This window comes from Salmo salar, chromosome 23 (assembly GCF_965601325.2).
Source record: "Salmo salar chromosome 23, fSalSal1, whole genome shotgun sequence".
NCBI lineage: Eukaryota > Metazoa > Chordata > Actinopteri > Salmoniformes > Salmonidae > Salmo > Salmo salar.
Window position 1 is genome coordinate 3060142 of NC_138313.1, and position 22998 is coordinate 3083139.

The window sequence follows — 22998 nt, forward strand, 5'->3', positions numbered from 1 at the left end:
ATCCCCACAGGAGGCCTTTTGCCATTTGGTACGCTGTCATTGTAAATTGTTCTTAACTGACTTGCCTAGTTCAATAAAGGTGTAATATATATAATATATATATAATATAAAATAACCTGCTCTTTCCTCCTCTTTCTCACCTGCTACTCCCTCCTCTTTCTCACCTGCTCTGAACATCTGTATCATCTTGGCCATCTTGGGAGCATAGGGCATCAACCATGGCTCTACACTCTCACTGTATTCTTATGGATGATGATGATGTGTGCAGGGTATGGTAGACCCGGGGGAGCTGGTGTCCCTCACCCTGCAGCGTGAGTTCTCTGAGGAGGCTCTGAACTCCCTGGCAGCTTCCTCCCAGGACAGAGAGCAGATCCACGAGCACATCACTCAGCTGTTCAACTCGCTGGGTCTGGAGGTCAGCAGGCTAGAAAGAATTTCATTTCCTCATATGTTTTATGAGGAACACTACTTATATTTTTCATTTTGTATTTCTTTGTTTAGTTGACATAAAACACGTGTTTTCTTTCTCTCTCTCTGTCCCTCATCTACTTCTTAGGTTTATAATGGCTATGTAGATAACCCAAGAAAAGGTGACAACTCTTGGATGGAAACGGTTGCTGTCAACTTCCATGATGATACTGGTATATCAATGATTACTCTTATAATATTACAGACACTGATAAACAGAACGTTAAGGCAGTCTTATCTATGCAGAAACAATGTTGACTAAATTCAATGAAAACAATAAGAATTTGGCTATTATCACAGCAGGATAGCATGCAACTTGTTTCCTTATACTTATAATTGTTCCCCATTCAGCTCTTTATTTGTACATACATTGCAGTTTCTCTGAAATGTAGATTCTTGTTCTGGTTACCTAGGTAACAGTTTGAGCGAGCTCCCAATGCAAGCGGGTGTTGGAGGTGGTCACTAAGGAGAGGCATGCTCACTGGTAACCAAGGAAACCGTGTTTGGCCGAAGGACTAGTGTAACCGATGTGAAATGGTTAGTTAGTTAGCGGTGGTGCGCGCTAATAGCATTTCAATCAGTGACGTCACTCGCTCTGAGACTTGAAGTAGGGTTTCCCCTTGCGTTGCAACGGCCGCGGCTTTTGTGGCGCGATGGGTAACGATGCTTCATGGGGTGTCAGTTGTTGATGTGTGCAAGGGTCCCTGGTTCGAGCCTGGGTTGGTGCGAAGAGAGGGACCTACACTGTTACACTAAGATGATTCGCACTGATGTTGGTGCAAGGTTGAGTAGAATATACTGATGGAATTTTGAGGTAGTGGGACCTCAAGTGGTGACACACTGTCCTCACGTTCAAGAGGATTTGCCAGAGCAAGGCCCTGCAGCACAATCACTGTTTTGGCATCATGACCTTGGTCAGGGAGTAAAAAAAAAAAAAAATGGCGTCCACCAATGACTACTCTGTAACCACTCCCTCTGTAATCAGAGCTGATGGGAATATGGTTTGCTCAAAAGAAGACATGCTCTCATTGTTCCTTTGTTACTCCCTGACACTGAAATGATGAAGCCAAGTGTTATGTAAAGACATATAAATTATTATACTTTGGTATGTATGTTTAGGGTTAGTTGGTGGTGAAATGTTGTCCTTTTTTTGTATTACAAAATGTAACATGACTGACCACACACTACTGCACTGTAGCTGATGGCACGTGCAAACGTCATGATACCAAAGAAAAGAACCAGGAACTACACTACCCGAAAGGCTTTGCATATACTGGTTGACTACGTGGCTCCGACGTTCCTCTACAACGGACCGGGGTGATTTAAATTTAGACGGAGTAAGAAGAGGGGCAATTTAGATCTGTCTGAAATTGAATGAGTAGCTAGCTAATACTTTTATAGTTTAAAGCAACATTTATTATTTTCCATTCATACGTTTGGATTAACGGTTTGCAATGTCTGGGAAAATCAAGAGCCGAATCGCGGCAAATGCCGACTTGTTATCTGGAAGTGTGTCTTGCGATGAGCGCATTTTACGAGACTGTCATCAGTTGTACATTGATGCCGACAGTGGTGAGTTAGATTGCTAGTTAATGTCTGATCAAATGAAGAGGTCAACCAATTTCAACAGGCATTTGCAGTCGGAATGTCATTCAGCCTGTATGTCTAGCTAGCTATATTTGGTATGACTCATTGATCCGGGTGGGTATAATTTGTGGAACGTTCCAACCCGAATCTGTAACAGAAACTTCGTAAAGTACAAGGTTGCCAACAAACAACGCATATAAAGTAAGTTAGCACGATCAATATAACTAACTGCCGAATAAGCATCAACTCACCACGTAGCTTATTCTTAATGTTTGTCCATAGGTTACCAGAGTGAGGACAGACATTTTTCGTAATGAACGTGGTGAGTGAAAAATGTAATGAAATACCCCACTCCCTACCCGGTATCTTATTCGCCCGCTGTACAACCTTGTTATTTACGACGTTTTTGGAACAGATTCCTGTTGAAATGTGGGAGAGACAAAAAGTGAGTAAAAAAAACACCCTAAATATGTTTAGAACTACAAATGAACTTTATTCTGTCGATTCTTTTTTTATTTTATTTTTATGTCACAATTCCAACCCTCCTCCTTTATCCGGGCTTGGGACCAGCAAAAGTGACCCAAAAGAGAGAATGGCGGAGTTACTTATTTTTTTATTTTTTATTTTATTTGTTATTTAATTTTTCTTAATTTGGTTTGGTTTTTAACCTTATGGTCCACTTAGGAGCCTATACAATCTACATTAACAATCTAAATGGACCAAAAAGAGACAATAGAAAAAACTGTCAATGGCAATGTGAGAAAATTATGGTAATTAGCCTGGCCCTAATTCAATTTAATTGTTTAAAAAAACATTTTTTTGACCCCCCCCCCCCCCCCCCCCCTCCACACACACACACACACAGGCTGTGCTGGCTCACAGAAATTATGGGTCATTGTAATTTTGGTCAAGGCTCTCTATGGCAGGTTCAGCAACTGAGGGAGCTGACTTAAATGAGTAAGCAGCTGATGTGCCAAAAAGCTGCAAAACATTCAGGCAGCTGGTGCTCATAGCAAGCCTCACCAGACAGCTTCAGTCCATATTGAATGTACAGGATGGAGTTAAGGGTCTGCAAGGACATCCTATTTCTAAGTTTGCTTTTTACCACACATCTGGCAGAATACTCTCTTGACTTCAGCATTCGAGTGTGGCAAGGACAACACAGACACAGCAGCCTTGGCAAGTTCTTGAAACAGGTTGATATCAGCTGCATCCCTGAACTTCCAAATCTCACTCCAGAAGCCCAGTGTGTTTTTTTTGTCTCATTCCATTTACTAAGATGGATGGCACGCCATTGCTGGACAATCTTGTCTATCTCTGCAGGGGAGTAGCCAAGGAGCTTGGCTATTTCTTTCTATTTATCCAGGGCTCTTATTGTGCTTTAGAGTTTCCTCCACGTTGAAAACTGACATGTACTGCAGTGCTTCGATGTTGTCCAGCAGTCTCACCCTCAACTCATTAGTGAGGGAGATGGTGAAGGCTACGCACCACTTTCAGACAGGCGCAAGGTGGAGCTCAGCTGCCTTTGACTCAAAGGTAACCAAGGTACGGTTTGGGACTGATGTATCCATCTATTGGCCCTTTGAGTACATCAACGTTTGCCAGTGGATTCAGCACCCTGCTGCTCACAGACTTGATCAGGCTAACCAAGCTGTCAACTTGCTCTCCCTCAAAAACCTTGATGGCCAACTGTACCTCACCCAGCACTGACTTCAAAAAGTCAGATACAATATGTTTTGAGGATAAATGTACATGGAGTATAAAACCTCAGCCATGTAGCAGTGTTCACTGGACTTGCTGATTGCGAAATGCAGCCTAAGCTCCTCCCACTGGTCCAAAATGCGTGAAACCGCGGGTTTAATGCAGAGCCAACGTGTGGCACACACCTTGGTTATCTAAAGGTTTCTCCCCACAGTTGGTCTCATATATGGCCTTGTAGGCCTCCCTGCACTTTGGAGACACTGAAAACCAGTTATAAGTCTCTTGTACCAAGTACTCCACACTACGGGGGATGGTGTCATTGGAAGGATGACTTACAGCAAGCTGCAGATAGTGGCACACACAGCAAATAAGAACCAGATATTTGAGGCCATGCTCCTCCTTCAGCACTTTATGGACCCCATTGTTAATCCCCGTCATAACAGAGGCATTGTCAGTCCCTATCCCCAGGAGTTTCTCTTTTTTTAAGACAACACTTCGAGGAAATCCACAACAGCACGGGCTATAGATTTGGCATCTCCTCCCTCCAACTCAACAAGCCCCAGAAATGTTGATACAATTGTCTGCTTGGTGTCACTAAAGTACCTTATCACAACCCCCCCCCTTAGAAACACTTACATCCGTGGACTCATGGAGGAGGAGGCTGAAACGCTGGTCTCCCACATCTGCGACCAACTTTTTCAGAAAGTATGGTGCTAGAACACCATTAATCATTTCTGTGCACTTTGTCCTGCGCATTTTGAAGTGGGTAGCGTTAGTGGAGTCTGAGAAAGCAGCTCTACATGCTTCTCCAATGTGATCACATGCCAGCATGGAACAGTGTTCAGCGATAGCTAATGCCATGGTGGCCTCGGCCTTTTTTGCAGAGTCAATTTTTTTTTACCATAAATGGCAGCTTGTTTTGGGTGGAACTGTTATAAGGCTGTCTCTTTTGAGTATGTTTTTGAGTTGTCATGTGTTTTTTTTGTTTTGTTTTTTTTCATCACTAAGTTTGGCGTAGAAATCAGCCTTACAATATAGGCAGTACGCCTGTGTATCTTCTCATATAAACGGCTTCAACCAGCCTTTGAATTCAGGGTTTGAGTCCCACTCCTTTTTGTATTTTTGAGTGTACAGTTTAGACTGAGACATGATAAGCTAGCTAGCTAGATGTTTAGCTTATGGCACAGAGGCACACACACAGTGGACAAGATGAGTAAATGACTGAGGCTGTGTGAGTCAAATGCAGTGACTTATTTTTGTGCAGTGATTTATTTTAGACAAAAGAACATTTTACATTTACATCCCACCCTGAATGTAAGCCAGGGCGGGATCAGCCAGCGGCGGCTTCCCGCATGCGCGATTCATTTGCAGTCTGGACGTGGAGGGGTGAACATCTCCTGCTCTGACTGCATCTGGGAGGGACTGCTGCGTGAGAACTTTGGGATGGGGGTGGGGCCCATGGCAGCACCCGCTGCTCGTTGAGAAGAGTAAGAACAATATGTGCTTTCACGTCAGAGTCTCAAAGTCTCCAATAACACCAGAAAAAGTCTCTAGATATGTCGCTAGTTGATAATTTTTTTTGAAAATGTGTCGCTAGAGGGGTCTGAATACTCGCTAAATATAGCGACAAAGTTGCTAAGTTGGCAACACTGGTTTGGGAAACCCTGGCTTAGCCCTGGCCCCCAAAATGTTTTTGTATGTATTATTTTTCTTCAATCTACGCTCAGCCATAAGCTTCTATGTGGCATATAATGTTAAAAGGATTTCAATAGAGAAGTACATACATTTTAATGGATAAATAATCACATCAAATATATTAATTCATGTTCATCACACATTTGTTAAAGCGATAGTGCCCTATTTGTCATTTAGGGAACTATCTTATGGATAAGAACCAATTTATGCTTGATCTGAAAATGTGGTTGGAGGCGCCGTATGGATCGTGTAACGCAATTGCATAGCCTCCAGAGGCACGCAGAGGCCAAATTGAACTCCGTACCGCATCGCCGTGCACCTCTCAAATGTTTTTTGCAATGCGGAGGGCTCCGTATAGCTCTGCATTGACATGAACCAAAATGTGCGCTCCTAGTGGCCGGGGACTTTAATGCAGGGAAACTTAAATCTGTTTTACCTCATTTCTACCAGCATGTTAAATGTGCAACCAGAGGGGGAAAAAAACTCTAGACCACCTTTACGCCACACAGACGCGTACAAAGCTCGCCCTCCATTTGGCAAATCTGACCATAATTCTATCCTTCTAATTCCTGTTTAAATGAAAGCAGGAAGCACCAGTGACTTGGTCAATAAAGAAGTGGTCAGATGACACAGATGCTAAGCTAAAGGACTGTTTTGATAGCACAGACTGGAATATGTTCCGGGATTCTTCCGATGGCATTGAGGAGTACACCACATCAGTCACTGGCTTCATCAATAAGTGCATTGATGACGACGTCCCCACGTGACCGTACATACATACTAGAGGTCGACCGATTTAATCGGAATGGCTGATTTCAAGTTTTCATAACAATCGATAATCTGCCTTTTTTGATGCCGATTACATTGTAATCCACGAGGAGACTGTGTGGCAGGCTGACCACATGTTACGCGAGTGCAGCATAAAAAAGACCTTGTAAGTTGCTAGCATTAAACTTTGTTTTTTTTTATATATAAGAAATCTTCACATAATCACTAGTTAACTACACATAGTTGATATTACTAGGTTAACCAGCTTGTCCTGCGTTGCATATAATCAATGCGGTGCCTGTTAGTTTATCATCGAATCACATCCTACTTCAACTTTGCCAACTTTGCCAAATGTTGTAGAGCATGAACCTACAGGATCGGGTCACCGCCTTGATGTTAGTAGAGAACGACAGGGTGTTGTCCAGGGTCACGCCAAGGTTCTTAGCACTCTGGGAGCAGGACACAATGGAGTTGTCAACCGTGATGGCGAGATCATGGAACGGGCAGTCCTTCCCCGGGAGGAAGAGCAGCTCCGTCTTGCCGGGGTTCAGCTTGAGGTGGTGATCCGTCATCCACACTGATATGTCTGCCAGACATGCAGAGATGCCAGAATTGTACATAATTATGACATAACATTGAAGGTTGTGCAATGTAACAGCAATATTTAGACTTAGGGATGTCACCCGCTAGATAAAATACGGAACGGTTCCGTATTTCACTGAAAGAATAATCGTTTTGTTTTTCAAAATGATAGTTTCCGGATTTCACCATATTAAGAACCTAAGGCTTGTATTTCTGTGCGTTTATTATAATTTTAAGTCTATCATTTGAATGAGCAGTCTGAGTGGTGGCAGGCTCATAAGCATTCATTCAAACAGCACTTTACTGCGTTTGCCAGCAGCGCTTAGCAATGCTTGATGCACAGCACTGTTTATGACTTCAAGCCCATCAAATCCCGAGATTAGGCTGGCAATACTAAAGTGCCTATAAGAACATCCAATAGTCAAAGGTATATGAAATACAAATGGTATAGAGAGAAATAGTCCTATAATAACTAATAAGACTCATGTTAAAAGGAACCACCAGCTTTCATCTATTCTCATGTTCTGAGTTTAACTTAAATGTTAGCTTTTTTACATGGCACATATTGCACTTTTACTTCCTTCTCCAACACTGTGTTTTTGCATTATTTAAACCAAATTGAACATGTTTCGTTATTTATATGAGACTAAATTAGATTTTATGTATTATATTCAGTTAAAATAGAAGGGTTAATTTTTCATTCAGTATTGTAGTAACTCATTATTACAAATATATAAAAACAAATAATTAAAAGTCAGATGTATCGGCTTTTTTTTGGTCCTTGTCGGTGATTTATTTAGAATTCAAGGCACACTTAAACAGCATGGCTAACACAGCATTCTGCAGCAATACGCCATCCCATCTGGTTTGGGCTTAGTGGGAGTATAATTTGTTTTTCAACAGGACAATGACCCAACACACCTCCAGGCTGTGTAAGGGCTATTTGACCAAGAAGGAGAGTGATGGAGTGCGTCATTAAATGACCTGGCCTCCACAATAACCCGATCTCAACCTAATTGAGATGGTTTGGGATGGGTTGGACCGCAGAGTGAAGTAAAAGCAGCCAACAAGTGCTCAGCATATGTGGGAACTCCTTCAAGACTGTTGGAAAAGCATTCCTCGTGAAGCTGGTTGAGAGGATGGCAAGAGTGTTCAAAGCTTTCATCAAGGCGGCTACTTTGAAGAATCTCAAATATATTTGTATTTAACACTTTATTTTAATCTTTTGGGGGGTTACTACATGATTCCATATGTTATTTCGTAGTTTTGATGCCTTCACTATTATTCTTCAATGTAGGAAATAGTAAAAAATAAAGAAAAACCCTTGAATGAGTAGGTGTGTCCAAACTTTTGACTAGTACTGGACATAAAAGATGATCAAAGATCACTATCATGAAGACAGTATATTTAAAACGCAACTTGGAAACTCTCCTCCCTTTGAGAGCAAATGGATTATCTTTGAAAATTAACAAAATAAGCTGAATTTTGAAATAATCAAGAACAATTCTTGAAGTTAAATCACAACTTTCAAGCAACTGAAAAATAAATCTGACAAATTCTAGTCTGTGTGAGAATTAGTGTAAGTTCAGTTGTTTCACAAGCAATTTGTAAATGTATTAGCATCTCAGTTCTACAGAACCCAACATTATCAATGGTGAAAGTTCTAAGGCCATTTTGTGACAAACAAAGCAATGACTTTCCATAGCGCGCACACATTGGCCATATGCACCACACACAGTTTATTTTCCTATGTGTTTTTTGAGGCATTCGTTTATCTAGCAATCTCTGTACATTAAAGAAAGCACATTCACAAAAGTAACCTATATAACCATCACATATGGATATAGAAATTGAGTTGCAAAGGAAGAAATGATTAACACATTGTCAAATAATCAACATCCTAAGTTTTAGGGTAGATTTTGAGCTTCTATGTTGCAATAAGAATCGAGACGGTCTTCCTCTACCTAAATCCCAAGATTTCTGCATTTTATGACGAGTTAGAATTTCCTCAGTCTAGGTTCCAACAACGTCACTCCAACAAATCACTTTGGCGATTATTTGTGCCCTGTTATAACGAATCTGTGCTTCATGTATAAATGACCTTGTCAAATCATGCTCTTTTTCGCATGCTTGAAGTTCTGATTGCAACTGCTCTATTTTGCGCTCTGATGTCCTCTGGGACTTCAGTCATATCAAGCATGTTCAACACTAGTTTGCTGTGTCACAATTCACTTTTTCCAAGTATGAACACAAGCTATAGCATTAACAACTTTGATTTTTTTTCTTTCTTATGCATGCCAACATATTGCCAATAATGGATTTCATCCCTAGTCAATTAAATGTCACACCATTCTTGCCTTTCTTGATCAAATCATTAATTAGAGATTGCCGTAACTCAAACATCTATTGCTTGCATATTCTCCATCATGCATGTGTTCGTTATTTATTTATATATATATAAATAATCTAATGAAATAAACTCCAAATGATCCGTAAGATATATTACGTCGGGGTCACCATTAACTGTAGTGGGCAGTAATATTTGATATGTGAATATGCAGTATATTATATACTCAGCAAAAAAAACATCCCTTTCTCAGGACCCTGTCTTTCAAAGATAATTTGTAAAAATCCAAATAACTTCACAGATCTTCATTGTAAAGGGTTTAAACACTGTTTACCATGCTTGTTCAATGAACCATAAACAATTAATGAACATGCACCTGTGGAACGGTCGTTAAGACACTAACAGCTTACAGAAGGTAGGCAATTAAGGTCACAGTTATGAAAACGTAGGACACTAAAGAGGCCATTCTACTGACTCTGAAAAACACCAAAAGAAAGATGCCCATGGTCCCTGCTCATCTGCGTGAACATGCCTTAGGCATGCTGCAAGGAGGCATGAGGACTGCAGATGTGGCCAGGGCAATTAATTGCAACGCCTAAGACAGCGCTACAGGGAGACAGGACGGACAGCTGATCGTCATCACAGTGGCAGACCACGTGTAAAAAAACCTGCACAGGATCGGTACATCCAAACATCACACCTGCGGTACAGGTACAGGATGGCAACAACTGCCCGAGTTACACCAGGAACACACAATCCCTCCATCAGTGCTCAGACTGTCCGCAATAGGCTGAGGCTGGACTGAGGGCTTGTAGGCCTGTTATAAGGCAGGTCCTCACCAGACATCACCGGCAACAACGTCGCCTATGGGCACAAACCCACCGTCGTTGAACCAGACAGGACCGGCAAAAAGTGCTCTTCACTGACAAGTTGTGGTTTTGTCTCACCAGGGGTGATGGTCGGATTCGCGTTTATCGTTGAAGGAATGAGCGTTACACCGAGGCCTGTACTCTGGAGAGGGATCGATTTGGAGTTGGCGGTGTGTCACAGCATCATCAGACTGAGCTTGTTATCATTGCAGGCCATCTCAACACTGTGCGTTACAGGGAAGACATCCTCCTCCCTCGTGGTACCCTTCCTGCAGGCTTATCCTGACATGACCCTCCAGCATGACAATGCCACCAGCTATACTGCTCGTTCTGTGCGTGATTTCGTGAAAGACAGGAATGTCAGTGTTCTGCCATGGCCAGCGAAGAGCCCGGATCTCAATCCCATTGAGCACGTCTGGGACCTGTTGGATCGGAGGGCTCGGGCCATTCCCCCCCCCCCCAGAAATGTCTGGGAACTTGCAGGTGCCTTGGTGGAAGAGTGGGGTAACATCTCACAGCAAGAACTGGCACATCTGGTGCAGTCTGAGGAGGAGATGCACTGCAGTACTTAATGAAGCTGGTGGCCACACCAGAGACTGACTGTTACTTTTGATTTTGACCCCCCCCCCCCCCCCCCCCCCCCCCTGTTCTGTTAGTCACGTGTCTCTGGAACTTGTTCAGTTTGTCTGTTGTTGAATCTTGTTATGTTCATACAAATATTTACACATGTTAAGTTTGCCGAAAATAAACGCAGTTGACAGTGAGAGGATGTTTGTTTTTTTTGCCTAGTATGTATATATGTATATGTATATGTGTATATACATATGTGTATATATATGTGTATATGTATATGTGTATATATATATGTGTGTGTGTGTGTGTGTATATGTATATATATGCGTGTGTGTGTGTATGTATGTATATATATATATATATATATATGTATATATATATATATGTATATGTGTGTATATGTGTGTGTGTGTATATGTGTGTGTGTGTGTATATATATGTGTGTGTGTATATATGTGTATATATGTGTGTGTGTATATATGTGTGTGTGTATATATGTGTATATATGTGTGTGTGTATATATGTGTATATATGTGTGTGTGTGTATATATGTGTATATATGTGTGTGTGTGTATATATGTGTATATATATATGTGTGTGTGTGTGTATATATGTGTATATATATATGTGTGTGTGTGTATATATGTATATATATATATGTGTGTGTGTGTATATATGTATATATATATGTGTGTGTGTAGGGGTATATATTGTATGTTTGTGTGTGTGTTTATATGTGTATATGTGTAGTGTGTATATATGTGTGTGTGTGTGTGTGTGTGTGAGTATATATGTGTGTGTGTGTGTGTGTGTATATATGTGTATGTGTATATATACCTACCTCACATGCGACTCATAAGACTAAGCAATTAGCCCATTCAATGAATTATCTTTATCTGACTCCATAGTATAAATGGGAATATGCAAGGAGACTTGAGTTACACTAATAGGCATTGAAGAAAAGTCTGGGAATAGAATTCTCAATACAAGTGTATTTAAGTACTTCATGAAATGGATGGATTCCCATGCAAGGCATAAAGCTTAAGTTACAAGGCATAATTCTAAGCATGGTCAGAGAGAGCGAAATCATAGCCTGAAAGGCCATGTCCCAAAAGTCCATGGGTTGGAGAGAGAAATAAAGTGTCTCATCACAGCAGGTCAGGAACAAATAAGAGAAGGAACAATTTAATCTTAGACCCTTTTATAAGCATCTGAGTTGTTTGGTCAAAAACGTAGGTTTTGAATTCAATTGTACTACTGTAACGTTAAACAACAATCAGATACACTACATGACAAAGTATGTGGACACCTGCTCTTCGAACATCTCATTCCAAAATCATGGGCATTAATATGGAGTTGGTCCCCCACAAACCGACTTGTTGGAAAGGTGGCATCCTATGACGGTGCCATGTTGAAAGTCACTGAGCTCTTCAGTAAGGCCATTCTACTGCCACATACCTTTGTATATATAGTGTATCAGAGCTACATGATGTTACCTTTGCTTCTCAGAGGTGTGACAATGGGGGTTGGCAAGACCAACACAGAGTACACTGAATTCCTAAGACAACAGAGAGGAAATGATTGTATACAGTTGATAAGAGGAGTCACTTCTGGGGCTGCCCAACACTTTTGAACGGATTATGATATAGAAATTAGATTTGGATCTTTTTTTGTGCCGGGGGGGAATTATCTACACAATTTTTAAAACATGATTTGGCGGGGGACCCTACTTAGTTGCTTATACATTTATGGTATGTAGCTACCCATTGATTCCTGAAGAATATAACGTATAAATGACTGAGCTTAGTTCAACAGTTGAACCCCATCAGAACCCTTGCATACATAGCGTAGTCTATGGATTTGAAGTTGTTGTATTTCTCCAGCCACATCCCTCAGCTTTTTACTGAAAATAATGGGGAGGACACTTTGTTAATATTTCAATTCGGATTGCCGCTTTAACGTAACTACCAGCAGGAGTTGTTAGCAATAGCTAGCGGTAGCTAGATTAGTGAGCTAGCTATAGGTTAGCGGCTAATACTAGTAAACTAACAAAGTTGATAAACCTGCATTGCTTGCTGTTTGGGGTTTTAGGCTGGGTTTCTGTACAGCACTTTGAGATATCAGCTGATGTAAGAAGGGCTATATAAATAAATTTGATTTGATAAATAAGCATTATGCGAAACTCATCAAATCGATGCGCAAGTTTACAGCTAGTATTTATCTCATAGCTAGCTAGCCGATGTTCGCTTATCTAACGTTAGCTAATTGTCCTGATCACATCCCTCATCTGCTGTCTCTATTCTAGGGCTGGTAGCAGTGGCCCAGTCAGTTGGCGTGACTCTGCTGGCACCCAGGAAAAAGATCACTGTCATGTTGATGGGCAACCACTCTGCTGGCAAGAGCTCCTTCATCAACTGGTAATGTTCAATCAAATCAAGGTTACCATTGACAACGCCAGAAGTGGGTAGAGAGAAGGATGCACTTTGAAAAGTATTCCATCAGGGACTGGGACATTTCCGTACACTGATACTTACTGGCCCCTATGCTTCCTTTTGCTTCAGTCATTGTAATTATGTCCCATGGTCCATTTGTTAATGTGTGTCATTGTGTGTGGACATGAATGCCAGAGAGAGTGCTTGTTAATGCCTGCTGTAACTTTGTCTCAGGTATGTGGAGGAGCACATCCAGCGTACAGGAGTGGCCATTGAGACGCAAGGCTTCAGCTTTGTTACTAGTGGGCGCAAGAGAGAGTCTCTCACAGTGAGTACTGCTGGTATAGTTCTGAGTGAATTTCCACTTCAGTTTGCTCCTCAATTCATGCACTTTGGTTGAGGTACCGAGTAAGTGCTCACACGGTGGATATTTGTTTTTCTCGCAGAATGAAAACTTTGTTTTGTTTCTTGCTGTATTTCAGGGAAATGCCACGCTGCACCTTTACCCACACTTCAAACCTCTACACGAGATCAAGGGTGAGACTTCAGAGTTGATTCAACCTCATTAGTCTGCGTCATAGTAAGACTCAGGAAACACCTCCCTCCCCTGACCCATTCTAAACATCAGTCAGCACTTTGAGTGAAATGCATGAACATACTGTTCAAGTAAAGGGCTCTCGCTCTCTGCCTGTAGGTGTGTCTGAGTACCTGGGCACTGAGATCTGCACGTCGCGGCAGAAACGCTTCAGCCTAGTGACGTTTGTGGACTCTCCTGGCCTGGTGGACGGGGACATGAAGTACCCCTTCGATGTGGACCAGGCCATCATGTGGCTGGGTAGGTCACCACAATATGGTGGTGTAGGGTGTGTAATTTTGTGAATATACAGTAACAGTCAAACGTTTGGACACACCTACTGATTCAAGAGTTTTTCTTTATTTTTACTATTTTCTACATTGTAGAATAATAGTGAAGATGAAATAACACATCCGGAATCATGTAGTAACCAAATTGTTTTTAAACAAATCAAAATATATTTTATATTGGACATTCTCCAAAGTAGCCACCCTTTGCCTTGATGACAGCTTTGCACACTCTTGGTATTCTCTCAACCAGCTTCATGAGGTAGTCACCTGAAATGCATTTCAGTTAACAGGTGTGCCTTGTTAAAAGTAAGTTTGTGGCATTTCGTTCCTTTTTCATGCGTTTGAGCCAATTCGTTGTGTTGTGACAAGGTAGGGGTAATATACAGAAGATCGCCCTATTTGATAAAAGACCAAGTCCATATTACGGCAAGAACAGCTCAAATAAGCAAAGAGAAATGACAGTCCATTATTACTTTAAGACATGAAGGTCAGTCAATCAGATAAATGTCAAGAACTTTTGAAAGTTTCTTCAATTGCAGTCGCAATAACCATCAAGCGCTATGAGGAAACTGGCTCATGAGGACCACCACAGGAAAGGAAGACCCAGAGTTACCTCTGCTGCAGAGGATAAGTTCATTAGAGTTACCTGCCTCAAATAAATGCTTCACGGAGTTCAAGTAACAGACACCTCTCAACTGTTCAGAGGACACTGTGTGCAAAGAAACCACTACTAAAGGACAGCAATAATAAGAAGAGACTTGCTTGGGCCAAGAAACACGAGCAATGGACAGTGGAAATCTGTCCTTTGGTCTTATGAGTCCAAATATGAGATTTTTTGTTCCAACCGCCGTGTCTTTGTGAGACACCGACTAGGTGAACGGATGATCTCATGTGTGGTTCCCACCGTGAAGCATGGAGGTGGGGGTACTTTGCTGGTGACACTGTGATTTATTTAGAATTCAAGGCACACTTACCCAGCATGGCTACCACAGCATTCTGCAGCGATAGCGCAAACCAGATGGGATGGTGTATCATTTGTTTTTCAACAGGACAATGAGCCAACACACCTCCAGGCTGTGTAAGGGCTATTTGACCAAGGAGGAGAGTGATGGAGTGCTGCATCAGATGACCTGGCCTCCACAATCACCCAACCTCAACCCAATTGAGATGGTTTGGGATGAGTTGGACCTCAGAGTGAAGGAAAAGCAGCCAACAAGTGCTCAGCATATGTAGGAACTCCTTCAAGACTGATGGAAAAGCATTCCAGGTGATGCTGGTTGAGAGAATGCCAAGAGTGTGCAAAGCTGTCATCAAGGCAAAGGGAGGCTTTGAAGAATCTAAAATATATTTTGATTTTGTTAAAACATTTGTGGTTACTGCATGATTCCATATGTGTTATTTCATAGTTTTGATGTCTTCACTATTATTCTACAATATAGAATATAGTAAAAATAAAAGTAAAGAAAAACCCTTTAATGAGTAGGTGTGTCCAAACTTTTGACTGGTACTGTATATACACACAAATTAATGGATTCAAATGAATGGATTCTGCTATTTTAAGACTGTTGGAAAAGCATTCCTCATGAAGCTGGTTGAGAGAATGCGCAAAGCTGTCATCAAGTGGCTACTTTAAAGAATGTCAAATCTAAAATATTTAGAGTTGTTTTAACACTTTTTTTTGGTTCCTACATGATTCCATGTGTTATTTCATAGTTTTGATGTCTTCACTATCATTCTACAATGCAGAAAATAGTAAAAATAAAAACCCTCGGATGAGTAGGTGTTCATACTTTTGACTGGTACTGTACTTTTGACTTTAACTTCTCAGGGCTACGTGGGACGCTACCGTCCCACCCACGGTTCACACTATTCAACAGCCCATGAAAAATCAGAGCGCCAAATTCAAAACAACAAAATGTCATCAAAGTTCTCAAACATACAACTATTTTACACTATTTTAAAGATAAACCTCTCCTTAATCCAACCACATTGTCCGATTTCAAAAAGGCTTTACGGCGAAAGCATAAAGTTAGATTATGTTAGGACAGTGCCAACACAAGAAAAAACACAGCCATTTTCAAAGCAGGAGAGGGGTCACAAAAACCATAAATACAGCTAAAATTAAGCACTAACCTTTGACGATCTTCATAAGATGACACTCCTAGGACTCAATTCAGTTCATATTTATATCCAAAAACCCCATTTAACATTGGCGCGTGATGTTCAGAAAATATTTTTCCTCAAACTGCCGGTGAATCAGCACAACAATTTACAAAAATACTCATCATAAACGTTGATAAAATTTTAAACTGTTATTCAAAGAATTATAGATAAACATCTGAATGCAACCGCTGTGACAGATTTCAAAAAAGCTTCACGGGGAAAGCACACTGCAATAATCTGAGTACAGCGCTCAGAAAAATACATCATACAATACAGATACCCGCCATTTGAATCATCGAAAATCATAAATAGCATTAGAAATATTCACTTACCTTTGATCTTCATCAGAAGGCACTTCCAGGATTCCCAGGTCCACAATAAGTGTTGTTTTGTTCGATAAAGTCCATCATTTATGTCCAAATACCTCCTTGTTGTTTGCGCGTTCAGTAAGCTACTCCAAATGTAGGAAGCGCGCCGAAAATGTCACGACAAAGTCAAAAAAAGTTATATTTACGTTCGTTGAAACATGTAAAACGTATAGCATCAATCTTTAGGGCCTTTTTAACATAGAACTTCAATAATATTCCAACCGGACGATTCCAATGTCTTGAAAAATGTTATGGAACACAGCTACCTCATCACGTGAAAGCGCGCCATTAAACTCATGTCATTTTCTGAGTCACCAACTTCCCGGCCTTCTTGTTAGCTCTCTGTTCACTGCAAAAGGCTGAAAGAAGGTTCTAAAGACTGTTGACATCTAGTGGAAGCCTTAGGAAGTGCAAAATGAACCCTAAGTCACTGTGTTTGATAGGCAATGACTTGAAAGGTCTACAAGCATCAGATTTCCCACTTCCTGGTTGGATTTTTCTCAGGTTTTTGCCTGCCATATGAGTTCTGTTATACTCACAGACGTCATTCAAACAGTTTTAGAAACTTCCGAGTGTTTTCTATCCAAATCTACTAATAACATGCAAATATTTGACTCTGGGCCCGAGTATTAGGCAGTTTACTCTGGGCACGCTTTTCATCCGAAATCGAAAATGCTGGCCCCTATACCTTGACAGGTTAACGCATGCTTTCATATTCATCTCTGTATGTGTTTCATCATGACACACATCTGTGTGTAAAGATTTGCTTTTGTTTATCTATCTGGCTAGTTGAGAAGAACATAACAGGCTCGTCTCTGTCCCCTCCCAGGCGAGCTGTGTGACCTCATCCTGGTGTTCTTTGACCCCATGGGCCAGGCGCTGTGCAAGCGCACCCTCAACATCGTGGAGAAGCTCAACGAGAAGCACGGTGACCGCCTGCGCTTGTACCTCAGCAAGGCCGACGAGGCCGGGGGAGAGTCGGACAGACAGGTACACACACTGTAGTGGGAAATTTAAGATGAATAAAGTTCATATTCACTTAAGTTATTAACGCAATGTATTATACACTGCTCAAAAAAATAAAGGGAACGCTAAAATAACACATCCTAGATCTGAATGAATGAAATAATCTTATTAAATACTTTTTTCTTTACATAGTTGAATGTGCTGACAACAAAATCACACAGAAATAATCAATGGAAATCCAATTTATCAACCCATGGAGGTCTGGATTTGGAGTCACACTCAAAATGAAAGTGGAAAACCACACTACAGGCTGATCCAACTTTGATGTAATGTCCTTAAAACAAGTCAAAATGAGGCTCAGTAGTGTGTGTGGCCTCCACGTGCCTGTATGACCTCCCTACAACGCCTGGGCATGCTCCTGATGAGGTGGCGGATGGTCTCCTGAGGGATCTCCTCCCAGACCTGGACTAAAGCATCCGCCAACTCCTGGACAGTCTGTGGTGCAACGTGGCGTTGGTGGATGGAGCGAGACATGATGTCCCAGATGTGCTCAATTGGATTCAGGTCTGGGGAACGGGCGGGCCAGTCCATAGCATCAATGCCTTCCTCTTGCAGGAACTGCTGACACACTCCAGCCACATGAGGTCTAGCATTGTCTTGCATTAGGAGGAACCCAGGGCCAACCGCACCAGCATATGGTCTCACAAGGGGTCTGAGGATCTCATCTCGGTACCTAATGGCAGTCAGGCTACCTCTGGCGAGCACATGGAGGGCTGTGCGGCCCCCCAAAGAAATGCCACCCCACACCATGACTGACCCACCGCCAAACCGGTCATGCTGGAGGATGTTGCAGGCAGCAGAACGTTCTCCACGGCGTCTCCAGACTGTCACGTCTGTCACATGTGCTCAGTGTGAACCTGCTTTCATCTGTGAAGAGCACAGGGCGCCAGTGGCGAATTTGCCAATCTTGGTGTTCTCTGGCAAATGCCAAACGTCCTGCACGGTGTTGGGCTGTAAGCACAACCCCCACCTGTGGACGTCGGGCCCTCATACCACCCTCATGGAGTCTGTTTCTGACCGTTTGAGCAGACACATGCACATTTGTGGCCTGCTGGAGGTCATTTTGCAGGGCTCTGGCAATGCTCCTCCTGCTCCTCCTTGCACAAAGGCGGAGGTAGCTGTCCTGCTGCTGGGTTGTTGCCCTCCTACGGCCTCATCCACGTCTCCTGATGTACTGGCCTGTCTCCTGGTAGCGCCTCCATGATCTGGACACTACGCTGACAGACACAGCAAACCTTCTTGCCACAGCTTGCATTGATGTGCCATCCTGGATGAGCTGTACTACCTGAGCCACTTGTGTGGGTTGTAGACTCCGTCTCATGCTACCACTAGAGTGAAAGCACTGCCAGCATTCAAAAGTGACCAAAACATCAGCCAGGAAGCATAGGAACTGAGAAGTGGTCTTTGGTCACCACCTGCAGAACCACTCCTTTATTGGGGGTGTCTTGCTTATTGCCTATAATTTCCACCTGTAGTCTATTCCATTTGCACAACAGCATGTGAAATGTATTGTCAATCAGTGTTGCTTCCTAAGTGGACAGTTTGATTTCACAGAAGTGTGATTGACTTGGAGTTACATTGTGTTGTTTAAGTGTTCCCTTTATTTTTTTGAGCAGTGTACTTTTCCTTTTCTGTATACACATGATTCTGTTCGTGCAAGGTTTTTAATCACTAGACTTGGAGGCCAGACGTGAAAGAGAACTGTCCATAACCTATCTGCTGATAGTGTTGGCGCCAGTCTAAAGGTGCCAGTTCCGAGGACACACTGGTTATTATTGTATTCTGTGAGAGTGTGTGATTCACTGCCTTGTCTTTTATGTGTTTAGAGAACATATGTGCTTGGGATATTAGGGCCAGCTCATGGAAGGCTCAGAAAACATTTCCTGTGCTGGAGGTTTCTCCCTCATGCAAATTGTACTAAAATATAGATATATTTTTTTTGAACTTTATCAACGGCCGCTTTTGTGTTTATTTCACCTGGAAATTCTCTATTACACACACCTTATACATATCCACATTATGAGCAAGGTTGACAAGGGGCTGGGAGGAAGTTGGCCAGTTTGTTATAATCTAACAGCTCCTAGCTCGAAGTTTCAAACATTAGCAAATCAGAAAATATATCCCTGTCGTGATTGGCTCTTTCAGAGGGTGATGATGCAGATAGTCCAGGAGCTGTGCAAGCGGCCGGGACTCAACAAGTGTGGCTTTGACATGCCTACCATCTATGTCCCCAACCCCAACAAGGTAGCTACCGCACCGCACCCACCTTTTTGTACACGGCACCTGACAGTCACTGGATGTGCCAATCTGGGCAATCTTGGACTATCCTAGCTAAATAAATCAAATGTATTTATACTATGTACATATGTTTTGAACTTCACTTCCACCTGCTTGTCCCAACCCCAGCCCAGTCGCTGTGTGAACCAGATTGAGGAGGCATGTCGCACCATCGAGAAGACCATCAACCAGACGGTCCAGAACACACTCAACTCACTAGAGAAGGACTGTGAGCTTATCACTGAGGCCATTGCAGATACACTCAGCCAAGACAGGTAACACACGCATTCATGCAGTGTGTTTTACACCTACACTCATTCTCAACTTGCTGATTAAGACTGTATGACTGAGGATAGATATTGTAGATGACGCACACACGAGCACACACACATCACTGATCTTCTCTCCTTTCCAACACAACAATAACCCCCCCCCCCCCCCACCCTCTCTCTCTCTCCCTCAGGCAGACCAGTGTAGATAACCGGCGGGCGCGCTGTAAGGGCTGTTTGTTGGCTCTTCTGGGCTTCAGTGTGCCCTTCATGCTGATGGCAGCCCTGGTGCTGGGCAGCTTCTCCAAAGAGCTGCTAGAGATGGCCCTGGGGGATGACGGCATCGAGGCCCTCTCTCTCTACCTGGTCAGTGTATTTGTAAGAGAGAGACAGTGTTAAGGGGTGGGGGTTGTTTGTGTGTGTGTGTGTGTGAGTGAGTGAGTGAGTGAGACGGAGTCGGCAATTTTTGTGTTTGTGTGACTCTCTGCCCCCCCACAGGCTCCTGTAGTGAGAGTGTTTGACTCCATGTCCGTGGAGTACCAGCTCTACAGTTGTGGCGGACTCATCTTCCTCTCCTTCCTACTCCTCATCCTTGCCCGCTTCTCCTTCAGGTAAGAGCTGAGCACACTCACAAACTGCGGCATCTTGTTCAAGTACCACCAGTTATCAATTTATTATGGCTAAAGCATCTCTCTCTATCTCTGCAGGATTCAGCCCACTCTCTCTGGCCGACAGAAGAGGCAGCTACAGGAAAAGCTGGATTATGTGCAGGAGGTGGTGAAGACAAAGAAGGTAGTGTGTGTGTGAGCATGCAGTGGTATGTGTGTGAGCATGCAGTGCCGTGTGTGCTTGACCACTAACTGTGCATCTCTCTCCCTTCCTGTAGAAGAAGCTCTATGAGGAATACCTTCGCCAGAGTGTGGGTGATCAAGATATGGACTGAAAGAAAATGGAGGAAACCACTGAAGTACCACTTAACATTCCTACTGTAGAGGACCAAATGTAATGTAGGGTTTAAACTGTTCCGGCTTTACCTTCCTGGCCATGCCTTATGGTGCATTCATGACAATTCTGAAACTCAAGAGTTTAAATGAACATAAGTTATTTGTGTAGAGCAGGGCTGTTCAATGTCAGTCATGGAGGGCCAAAGCACTTCTGGTTTTCATCCTTCTAATCAGATTCAATGTCAGTCATGGAGGGCCAAAGCACTTCTGGTTTTCATCCTTCTAATCAGATTCAATGTCAGTCATGGAGGGCCAAAGCACTTCTGGTTTTCATCCTTCTAATCAGATTCAATGTCAGTCATGGAGGGCCAAAGCACTTCTGGTTTTCATCCTTCTAATCAGATTCAATGTCAGTCATGGAGGGCCAAAGCACTTCTGGTTTTCATCCTTCTAATCAGATTCAATGTCAGTCATGGAGGGCCAAAGCACTTCTGGTTTTCATCCTTCTAATCAGATTCAATGTCAGTCATGGAGGGCCAAAGCACTTCTGGTTTTCATCCTTCTAATCAGAGACTGATTCAGACCTGGGACACCAGGTGAGTGCAATTAACTACCAGGTAGAAACAAAAGTGTTTCGGCCCTCCAGGACCATAATTGAACGGCCCTGGCGTACAGCTTCCTATTGGTTGATTCTGATTCTTTCCAAGTGGGAAAACTCTGGCCTCCTCTTTCTACAACGAATGTCCAAGTAAAAAATGTCTGAGTTTCCGTTTCTGAGTTTTGTCTTGAACGCACCATTTACGTGTCACTGCGGAGTACGCAGGGTGACATGGGAAATGTAATCCTTGTCCAAGTGTTGTCAGTCCAATATCTGTTCATTCATGTAGTTGTAAACCATAGATCGCCTCAATTTCTGATAATTTGAGCTTTCAGAACCCAACTCCTAACTTCGGCACGCACTGTAATATTAATTTCCCAATTTTTCACTACCATGTTACCTGATTGTTGTTTTTAAAATCTACCTAACATCATGGGACCTGTATTTTTGTATGAGATTAGATTCTGTTTCCAAACTACATTAGGAATTGAACAAAGCATTTATATACGTTTTTACAATGTGTTTGGTATCCACAGTTGTGCCTGTTTGCTACTCCAGGCTTCAACATCTCAGACTCAGACAAACACCTATGATGCAATATAAACCAATAATAACATTCTATGAGGGTCATGGGACCTGTATTTTTGTACAAGGTGAACTCTCAGCAATCAATGTCTCTGTGAGCAAATCGGCATTAAATGACTTTTGCGATACTATTTACTTGCTGTTCCTTTTGTTCACGTAACTGTTCAAAGCAGCAATTGTGCTGTTCCGCACGTGTTCTGACCATGAATGTCAATTGTTTCTAACTGTAAGACGAATGAATAAGCACAACGGCTGCTCTATACTGATGTGTGTGAACAAGCAGTTTACAACCATGACACTGAGGATCTGTTGATGATCAGTAATATCTATCAGTGACGTTTTACTTTCTTTTCATAGATTGTTAGTACGTTTCATTCAAAATTATATAAATAAACGCAAATGTTTGTACAATGTGTTCTGTTCAGCAGGGGTCATGCATTTTTAGGATATCGACCCCATGTTTGGTGTCAGCTATGTAAACCTCTTTATATATGGGCAGTGAGAAAATGGTCACATTTGTTAACCTATTGTGTGGTGTGTAGTACCTACAAATTGGATTTGAGCAGGCAGCATCACATTTTTAAACCATTTAACATGTTTAAAAATAGTTTAGACATTAAATCAACCGGCCTACACCCCAAAGAGCAAGCTAAGCGAAAGCGCAGTGGCCAGGAAGAACTATCGAATGAAGAAACCTGGAGAGGAACCAGGGGTGGGTTTAAGGGTCTCTTTTCCAAGCTTAAAAAGGAAAAAAATTCACATGCCATGGGTCAGAAAAGGTTGAATACATTGGCCATGCTGTCAATCCAGCATGACTTCTGCGCATTCAAAACAACTTAAAACTCGGAACTGGGTCGCGTCTAACGGAACCCAAACCGGCTG

The 22998-nt window shown here is 42.3% G+C and overlaps 1 protein-coding gene across 2 annotated transcripts; it reads left to right on the forward strand.

Moving 5' to 3' along the window:
* The first annotated feature begins 522 nt into the window (after positions 1-522).
* Positions 523-22247, forward strand: LOC106583903 (uncharacterized). 2 transcript variants are annotated; one of them, XM_014168547.3, is made up of 12 exons: positions 523-641; positions 12896-13007; positions 13257-13350; positions 13505-13559; positions 13717-13857; positions 17247-17407; positions 19589-19687; positions 19850-19995; positions 20184-20355; positions 20488-20600; positions 20697-20781; positions 20876-22247. In XM_014168547.3, exons 1-12 carry the CDS (start codon positions 605-607, stop codon positions 20930-20932), a joined length of 1272 nt encoding a protein of 423 aa, XP_014024022.2. In that variant the 5' UTR covers positions 523-604; the 3' UTR covers positions 20933-22247. The 2 variants fall into 2 exon arrangements, with proteins under 2 accessions (XP_014024022.2, XP_014024023.1); XM_014168548.3 differs by lacking the exon at positions 523-641 and adding an exon at positions 1740-2040.
* The last annotated feature ends 751 nt before the right edge of the window (positions 22248-22998 follow it).